Source organism: Vipera ursinii (assembly GCF_947247035.1).
Source record: "Vipera ursinii genome assembly, chromosome: 1".
In the NCBI taxonomy this organism is placed as follows: domain Eukaryota; kingdom Metazoa; phylum Chordata; class Lepidosauria; order Squamata; family Viperidae; genus Vipera; species Vipera ursinii.
The window spans coordinates 343,030,732-343,040,830 of record NC_139512.1 but is presented as its reverse complement, the minus strand read 5'-3'; the positions used below and the strand labels follow the sequence as shown (position 1 = coordinate 343,040,830).

Below are 10,099 nucleotides of genomic sequence, written 5' to 3'. Positions count from 1 at the left end.
GACGGAATTTCCGGAACGGCTCCTTTGCACATAGCATAGCTGGCTCAGGAATTCTGGGAGTTGAAGTCCACGAGTCACAAAAGAGCCAAAGTTGCCTACTCCTGCCCTAGTTTCACAGGCTGTAGAGGAGACAGCAAGAGAATTGTACTTTCAGACTTGGAAGGTTCTATTAATATAGCTTCACACCGAGGCGTGTCAAAAGGAAAAAAAACTTTACTTTTAGGAGTAGCACAAGTCAAGAATAAACATTCCAGGTCATACATGGGTACAGAGAAGTATTATGGGGGAAGAGAGATGCAAGCCTGGGGGAGGAGTGTGTGTAACTGTTACAGACTTGAGTGTTCTTCCCCTGTGAGCAATGACTCCCATCCTTCGCAGGTTGTTCAGAAAGACACCATGAATGATGGTAACAAGATGCTCTGCAAGCTCTCTGGCCCAGGCTGAGGATTAATCTTATTTTAACTGGGGTTTTATTTATACAGGGACAAATATAATTTTTTTTTTAAATTTGCTTTTAACTTTTGTATTTTGGTTTTTTAATTACCCTGTAAACCGCCCTGAGTCCTTCGGGAAAGGGCGGTATATAAATGTAATAAAATAAATAAATAAATAAATAAATAAATAAATAAATAAATAAGATGCTGGATTAAATGAAGCAAGAGTGCTCTTTTTGTATAATTCGATAAATTAAGCCTAGTTTGACATCACATTAAGCTACTCCTTAGGAATCACAATTAGCTACTCAGTCCACAATAGCTGGATTCATATAGCAATATACTAGCAAATTTTGGTTTAATTAGTAATTGAAATCTAGTAATAATTAGCTCAAGGTTACCCAGTGAGTGTTATGGGTAGAAATTTGAATAGCAAATAAAATCCAATGTTCCTTTCACTCCACCTTCTGCTCTTTCATTTTTTTTTAATTGTTACTCCTGGTTACTTAATTTTACATTTGCTTTCTGCTTCTCTCAGAAATAAACAGGATGTTGCTTTTATTGGAAAGTTCTTCAAAAGTAGTAATTATTGAACTGAAGCTTGGCACTGAAATGGCTTGGGGTTTTTTTCCTGCTGGGACACCTCTAAGAGGCCAAAATTACTTTTTACAGCTCTTGCTACCCAGAATGCAAACTTGTCGAATCCAAATCTCCATCATGGTTTCACGTGAAGAAACTCCCATTGTCTCCAGAATCCTACAAAGGAGAAATTTTAAAAAATTAGACACAAAGTCCAGTGCAATATACAATCTATAAGAATAATTATATCAGAATGAACCTGATTGGCAAGTATGCCAGTCAATAGCTAATTAAACAGCTGGGGAACATCATTTGTCTATTTTGGGGTATCTATTCCCCAATAAGGAATTATTTTTGCCAGTATAGGATATCTCAACAATTTTTGACTAAAAATTAGAAAATTATAACGTCAGTGTAATGGCATGTGGGAAAGACTGGACCAAGAGACACTGCCTAGAGAACAGTCAGATAAGAGGCAGCATAGCCTGCAGCTGGACAGTGGGCAGGGCAAGAAGCTCGTAAAGGACCCTCCCTAATTTCTTGGGCTGTGAAGGAGACGGCGAGAGAATTGTACTTTCAGACTTGCAAGAGTCTGTCAATGTAGCTTTACAATAAAGTAGAATTAGTTCATCTGGCTGTAATTCCTAGCTAGTTAACCCAGTGAAGCTGGCAGTCAGGTTTCAACACAGATCTTCCTAACTGTCATGCCTCTGTTGCAGCCTGAATCTATGGAGGAAAATGAGCTGGAATGGGGGACCCTATGGAGGTCGAGGGAGTGGTGTCTGTGGCTTCAGGGGAATGTGGGGAAGAGCAGGCTGAGGCAGGCCAGGGCCCTTCCGGATTGGGACAGGATGAACAGGAGGGACAGAGTTCAGGCGATGAGGAAGGGCCACCCCCACCTGATCCTAGAGCATGGAGAGTGGAGAGAAGGAGGGAACAATGCAGGTAGGCTCAACTACTCGGGAGGAGAGCATCCCACCCCTCTCCACAAGGCACACCTAGAGACTGAGATTTAAGGAGAAGCTGTGGGGAGAGGCATTTGTCGAGAACAAACGCTGATTCCTTGAAGTTTTGTGTGTTGTTGCTGATCTCTTGTTCTGTGACTCTGCTTGGAAACCTGGAAACTCTGACCATTGGACTGACTGACAACGTTGCTTGGATGTTCAATGACCTCGGACTGTATTTTGGTTTCTCTTCTGAAACTTCTCAGGCAAGCTTGTATTCACACAGACCCGTTAGGTTTATGATGTATGTGTCACTCCTTGTTATCTCTGTGGCCTTGAGTAAATTCATCTCCTAATCAGACTGTATGTGAAACTACTTGCAGCCAGAGGCGGCTGAAGGTGTGTATGTCTTCCTTTGTTTGGGGGCTTGCCAGAAACGTGGGAGCATTTGGGGAAAATTTGGAGCAATTAAAGGGCGGTTTGAATTGCCAGCTGACTGCATTGCCTCTGGTGCTGTGCCCTGGGTCATCACACTAACATTCCGCATCGAGAGAATAATTTAAGCATATTAATTTTGTTATTATTATTAAATGTGCTTGTTGCCCATCTCACCACAAAGTGACTTAATTCCACCTTGCAGCCCCTAGAACTCCCTTTTGTAGAAAACCTGTACAGCTATTTCCCTGTTAATATTTGGATGTCTGATGGAGATGTCTTTGGTTTTCTCTAACGTACCCTTCTAAATATGTTAAGGCTGCTTTGTTGCTGGGAATTTTGACAGTTGCAGATGCAACACATCTGGATGGAGGAAGGTCGGAAGAAACTGAATTTACTAATTCTGAGTGCACTGCTCAATTTATCGGCTTTTAAGTTGTGACTATATTTTTTTGCTGATTATTTTGAATATTGCCGTTTTAGTGTAAGCCAATAATATTCGAAGAATCCCTTTTTTGATCTTATCTAATTAGACTTTTTGTATTGAATTATTTGTCATCATATTACCTTTGTTCAGTGTTCTGGATGAGAGATTTGGCTGCCTCAGGCTGGGCTTTGTGAAATGTCTGGTACCTAGAAAAGGTCTGGAGATATCCCAGTAATTCAGAGACAGTTTTGGGAACTTTATCGACAATATCTGTGATTCTGTAAAAAAGTAAAATCTTTTAGGATAGAACCATAAACTTTATCCCCTGGGTTTCTGCAGCCTAGGTTAATGAAATGATCCTAAGCTTCTGGGGTGTGCAAAGGAAGGGCAGCTGTAGCTAGTGCTTGGGAAAAAATGCATTTTGCCTATTTAAAACAAGGTCCCATTGAATAGAAATGGCTTCACTTTTCAGCAATAGCATTGCCTGTTGTAACCAACTGCAGAATGAGATGTAAATACAAGTAGTCCTCATGACCACATGACTGTAGTACTAAGAGTAGCTAGCCGTAAGTCACTTTTTCAGTGCCATTCTTTTACTTTCAATGGCCTCTTGGACTCTTATCAGGGAATGCAAGGAGAACCCAATTCAGACAATTATTTCAGAGGGGATTTCTCTTCCTATTTGGTAAATATAATAGTTTTTCTCTAGCTTGCTGTTTCTCAACCTCAGCAGCTTTAAAAGGTGAGGACTTCAACTCCTGGAATTCCCCAGCCAGTTGGCATACTGGCTGGGGAATTCTGGATGTTGAAGTCCACACCTTTTAAAGGTAGAGTTTTAAAGAAACAGCTGAATTTTATCTGCTGCTGGTTTATGAACACAGCCAGCCTGGGCCTGGGAGCAATCAAGGACTTCTTCTTCCCTCCTTCAGTGCCTTCACTGGCCGATTGCCTTGCTTCACACACTGCAGTGATCAATGATTAGCTTTGAACGGCATTTGAACAAGCCACAATTTGCCTGAATTCATACTGCATACTAACCGAAAACATAATTATATCTGAATATAATATAGCACACCATTATACAGTTTGAAATGGCATGCACGTGCATTTGCTGTTTGGCTGGCATGTCATTTTCTAATAATAATTACAACAACAACAATAATAATAATAATAAAATAAAAATAAAAGACAACTGTTGATGAGAAAGACAAAAATGTCTGGATAGTGGATGTTACAGTATCCAGAGACAGCAGAAGTGAAGAGAAACAACTGGAGAAAATCACAAAATACAAAGGCCCACAAATAGGAATAGAATGACTTTGGCAAAAGAAAACAGTGATAGTACCAGTAATAATAGGCATGATGGGTGCAGTTCCAAAACATCTAGAGTACTACTTGAACACTGTCGGCATTGACAAACATCACCATCAGTCAATTGCAAAAAGACAGCTTTCCTTGGAATAGCTTACATCCTGTGATGATACCTTTAATATCATCAATAAACAAAATCTTCCCAAGGTCAAATTCCTTTTGGATGAATTTGGGAAGGACTCCATAGGTAGATAAAAATATCAAATCCAGTCTAGATATCTGGCTGAATATGCAACCAATTATAATCATTTATTAAACGTCTCTGCTGCCCAGCTCCCACTGACTCTGGGTGGTTTATTAATTTTTTAAAAAGATTAAAGATTAATCTTTAGATTAAAGATTAATCTTTAAAAAGATTAACTTTTTAAAATGCATGGTCTGTCTGAGCATTGTTGAGGCTTTGCTTCTGGACCCACCATCAAATTCTAATATCCCTGTAAACCACCAGGTGCATATATATGGGATTACAACTTTGACACACAAGATTTTTGCTTGTAATTTTATGCATGGGCTGAAGTTCACAATTTGCTAGCTTCAGTCGTAGAAACACACACTTTTACCACTCACTTTTTCTTATCTTGAAAGGGCAGAGCATCAAATATTGCTTTGTAGTCATCCAAAACAAATTTGATCTTTTCATGTGTATAAGGAAGAAGTTGGGTGCAAATCTGCAAAAAAGAAAAAGGAGAAAGATGTAGAAGTGATTCCATATAAGACATTGGTGAGCTTTGCTCACACTCTTTTCATAGTGGCATTTAGCCTATAATAATTTAATTTAATTTAATTTAATTTATTAATATTTCTATACCGCCCTTCTCCCGAAGGACTCAGGGCGGTGTACAGGGCAAGAATAAAACACAAAGCTACAAAAATTAAAAAGTAATTAAATACATGCCCATAAAAAACAAAGTACATTAATAAAACCCCAATAAAATGATAGTAAAAACCCCACCAATCCCCCCTCAGGCCAGGCCGGCTTGTTCGAACAGGTATGTTTTCAGATCGCGGCGAAAGGAGCGAAGATCGGGCGCCGTCCGGAGCTCAACCGGTAACTGGTTCCATAGCTCCGGGGCGCCCACAGAGAAAGATCTCCCCCTGGGGGCCACCAATCTACATTCTCTGACCGGTGGCACCCTGAGAGCAATCAGAGCAATAGCATCAAGGCAGGCCCCTTTATCCACGAATGTTCCCCATATGCATTTCTCTTCTTAATTCCAAAATTCAATATTGCTGAATGAAATTGGGGGATGGCGAACAGACAAAAGGAAAGATGCCTTACTAATTCTGAATGTAGGGGACAACCATATTTTGGTTGCAAAATACAGACCACCATTAGGTGGCAGCAAAGACTCTGACCTGTCTATCTTTCTTGCTACACTTGTCAAGTGAATCAGTGCAGTTAAGTTAATAACACGGTTGTTAAGTGAATCTGGTTTCCCTATTGACTTTGCTCATTAGAAGCTGGTTGGGAAGATTGCAAATGGCAATCACACTACCCTGGGATGCTGCAACTGTTGTAAGTGCAAGGACTGGTTGTAAGTCACTTTCTTCATTGTAGCTGTAATTTTGAATGGTTGCAAAATGAATGATTGTAAGTTAAGGACTACATGTGTACATGTAGCAAGAGCAATATCACCCATCTAGGTGCTTGCAGAGGGCTTACCTCATGAAAGATCTCCGTCAGCTTCTCTGATTGATCTGCATAGTGCCACTGCATATCAAGAGTGTTGGAACACAAGATAAAACAGCCAGATGGTTTGAGAATCCGGTCCATTTCTTTTATGAAACTGGGGATATCAAACCAGTGCACAGCGCTGAAGGCTGTGATGAGATCCACAGAGTTATCCTCAAATGGCAACTCCTCTGCAGGACATGCACTATGGGAGAGAACAGCAAAGGGATCACTATTTAGTACTCATTCTCTGCCAGCAAACAGTTAATTGCATCTGCCTTCTATAGCAATAGCAATAGCACTTAGATTTACAACCCTCTCTAAGCAGCTTACAGAGTCAGCATCTTGCCCCCAACGATGTGGAGTCTCATTTTACCCGCCTCGGAAGGATGGAAGGCTGAGTCAACCTTGAGCCAGTGAGAATTGAACTGCCAAACTGCAGGCAGCCAGCAGTCAGCAGAAGGAGCCTGCAGTACTGCATTCTAACCACTGCGCCCCCACGGCTATACCATCTCCTGGTGAAACTTTGACTGCACTTTTCCCCCCAAAGTTTTGCTCTCTGCTTCAACTTGCTTACCAATCTAAGGAGCCAACCACCTTGGCTTGACCATGCAAAACCTGTACTTAAAGGGCAATATTTGATCTATGTATCCTGAGCTTTGAAGGGGGTGGATTTGAAAATTTGGAGGTTCAAATTCTTCTTCTTAGTTGCTCCACCATTTTCCAATGAAAGTTCAAGACTGGAGCAAAAAATCCCACCATCATTCAGAGGGCAAGGGATAACACCTGACACATTCTGGAGAGAGAGAGAGAGAAAGTCCCTGAGGATGGGCTCCAGCAGGAGTCTGAAAGCTTGGAAGAATAGCGCTCTGGTCCAGGTGACCGGCTCAGATTGGATCCTGTAACATTATCCTCGGACACCTATATTTGCCTTCATTCGATAATCTTAATATTTTAATCTGTTTTAGTTTTACAGTTTTAATGTACCTTTATATGTTGTTTTAACTTTTGATTAGGAACTGCTCAGAGTTGGCTACAATATGGGTGGCTATATAAATGTTTTAAACAAATAGGGATTTCTCTGGGTATAAAAAAACGGCCAAAGAACAATCAAACATATTTGGACAATTTTGACTGATCCATGTCTGATTATTTGCCACAAAAATCTTTGCTCATCATTAGTGAGCTTATTTTAAGGAAGAGGCTTAGGGCTCTGAGTGTTTACTTACATATATGAGACATTGGGAGGATGTTGCGCTCGCTTTGCTTCCTCAATCTGAGCTTCACTTACGTCTGTTCCAACCACCTTCTCAAAATACTTGGCCAGCAGGAGAGTATTTTGACCTGAACCACATCCCACGTCCACTCCCAGCTGGAAGCAATTCACCTTTGGAGGAAAAAGAACAATGAATGTCAAAGTCACAGAATGATTTATAGCAGGGGTCCCCAACCCTCAGGCAGCAGCCCACTACAGGGCCGTGGAACTGAGCTGCACTAGCAGCGGGCAAGAGCACAGGCACATGCACAGCTCCGCTTGCACAAGCAGCGGGTGCTCACACATGAAGCTCCATTAGTGCAAGCGGCCGGCAACGGAGCTGTGAGTGCTCACACAAAATCATCCCCAGTCGCCAGGCCACCAAGCCGGAAAGGTAGGTGACCACTGATTTATAGCGCTATCTTCTCCAATATTTCAGAAAAGAAGGGTTCTTTTCAACTATAGGTTCTAAACTAATTGTTACCACCTAATTTACATATGTCTTCTTGCCATTTGCAAACTACCTTTGATGTCACGGAAATGCAAAACTTGCCTGGGTTCCCTGTCTTGATGATTTGTAGCACCTCCGAAAGATAAAAGATTTATCTCTGGTGCCTTTTTGTTTCTAAAAACACCTTTGTGGTATCGTGATCTCAAGAGATTTTTTTTCAGGAAATAAAAATGTTAGGCAGTCACTCATCTGTACACATGGAACTGACTAAAAAGCAGAAATTTTGCAAGTGGCTGAGAGATACAGGTGGGAGGTTATCAAGCGCTTATGGTCATGCATTATCCAATCTTGGACTAAATTTGAGAAAAGAATCCATAGCGTATTAAGACAAATTAAACAAAAATACATAGAAACATGGACCCTATTCTTCATCCAGCCCCCCGCCCCAAAAAAAAACATTTTGTACCATAAATGCCCACTTGTGTTTTTATTCTCAGGTCGCTGATTCCACCTCCCTCTAGGCCGGTCTTTCTTAACCTCAGCAACTTTAAGATGGTGACTCCAACTCCCAGAATTCTCCATGATAGCCTGTGGAATTCTGGGGGTTGGAATCCGTACATCTTAAAGCTGCTAAGGTTGAAAAACGCTTATGAAATAAACAATAACACCACCAGATGGATTCAACGTGTGATTCTCAACGGAACCACATCTACACGGAAGGAAGCGTGCAGTGAGATACATCAAGGTTCCGTTTTGGGCTTAAGGGCTCTTCAGTCACTTCACAAATGGCCCAGATGAGAGCATCGATGGGGCACTCATCAAATTTTCAGGTAACCAAGTTGGGGGGAAATTGCTAACCTTTTGAAAGAGAGATTCAAAATTCAGACTTGAGCATTGGGTCCTATCCAACAAGAAGCCATTCAGTGATGAAAAATATTAAGACCCTGACTTAGGCAGGAAAAAAACAAACAAATGCATAAGTAGAGGATAAACAGCACCTGGCTCAATCGAAATGCCTGTGAGAGAGAGTTGGCTCACCACTTAAGTATGTGTGTTGCAGCTGCCAAAAAAAGCCAACAAAATCCTAGGCAGCATCAACAGAGGGATAGCATCACGATAAGCGGAAATGATAGCACCCCTCTATACTGGCTAATGGGGCCATATCTGGCATCCAGTTCTGGTTACCGCAGTACAAAAAAAGATGCTCAGACCTTGGAAAGAGTGCAGAGAAGAGCAACAAAAGATGATAAGAGGTCAGGAGGCTAAATCATATTTTTAAATCTTACATGTTCAATTGTTCGGGGGCACAGAAAGCTGCCAGACGTTTGAAAGCGGGTCCCACTTTTTTGTGCAAAAACTGAGAATACAGACTGTATAAATGAAATATAAGTATAGCCACGGCTTTTTTTTGTCATAGAACGCTCAGAACGGAGTTCCGGCACCTTTTTTGGATGGAACCTTGTAGGGTAGGCAAGGCAGGTTGTATGACATGTTTGAGTTCCAGCACCTTTTTCTTTTACAAAAAAAGCACTGAGTATAGCAATTATTCTGCCTCAGAGTCCTAGCCTTTCACTAGCAAAACTGCTTTGTTCCAAATCAAACATTGGTCCGATTATCACTTCAGAACGTCAACTCTTTTGAGTGAGGCATGTAAAGAGCAACTACTGTATATCTCTTCTCTGAAATACAAAGATTCTAGTCCTCATGTTTCTAAATGCTAAATGTTCTTCTTTTACTTGGGGGTTCTCCACCCTGACAGACAGGAGCTGTTCATACTGGAGAAGGGATTTTCCCTGCTGCAGTTGGATTCAGTGGACCATTTTCACCTGCGACTGCATCTCTCAAAGTTCCCACGCAATCCGCTCTCCCATCCTTTACCTTTTTCTCTAGGAACGCGAGGACCACCGCTTGCAAATTCTCCTGAAGCGAGAACCTGTATTTCTGATAGAAAGCAGCATGATCTTTACCCTCAAACAGGCGAGAGGCCATTTCCTAGCGATGGAGGAACTTTCAACTTTGACAAAGATATACAGGAGGGAGGCTGACGTCGCCTCTGCCCACCTCCGCCCTTTCCATACACACGCACACGGCTAGGTGGAAAAAACGGGACGGAATTTGCAGAACGGCTCCTTTGCGCATAAACCGAGGCGCCGCTTTAGGGAATATTTTAGCATCGTATTCCCAAACGTGATTGGTTCTCCGGAAGGGGGACAAGAACCAATGGGTGGAAGCTTTTCAGAAAGAGATCCAAGTTTGAAAAAAAAATCGTTCTTATAATCGGGAAATTATTCCTTAAAACTGAATTTCTCAACCTCAGAAATTTTCAGCTGTGTGAACTTCAACTCCCAGAATTCTGGTGTTGTAACTGCTCCATCATTGGAGGTTAATTCTAATTCTGATTAATTCTTATGCGTTAATAAATATCCTGTGAAAGCTCTAAAGACTGCTTTTGTCCTAGCACAATCTAGTTCTGGAAGATCTTTGTTAAAACTCCTGCTTCAGGTTAATACAAATGAATGTTAGCTAACATT

At 41.4% G+C, this 10,099-nt stretch overlaps 1 protein-coding gene across 1 annotated transcript; it reads right to left on the bottom strand.

The window, feature by feature from the left end:
• Nucleotides 1–257: 257 nt before the first annotated feature.
• Nucleotides 258–9,593, bottom strand: LOC310632217 (putative methyltransferase). Its single transcript, XM_083349271.1, has 6 exons — nucleotides 9,447–9,593; nucleotides 7,092–7,249; nucleotides 5,854–6,067; nucleotides 4,758–4,858; nucleotides 2,960–3,097; nucleotides 258–1,190 (listed from the first exon to the last, which is right to left on the bottom strand). Exons 1-6 carry the CDS (start codon nucleotides 9,555–9,557, stop codon nucleotides 1,094–1,096), a joined length of 819 nt encoding a protein of 272 aa, XP_083205397.1. The 5' UTR covers nucleotides 9,558–9,593; the 3' UTR covers nucleotides 258–1,093.
• Nucleotides 9,594–10,099: the final 506 nt, after the last annotated feature.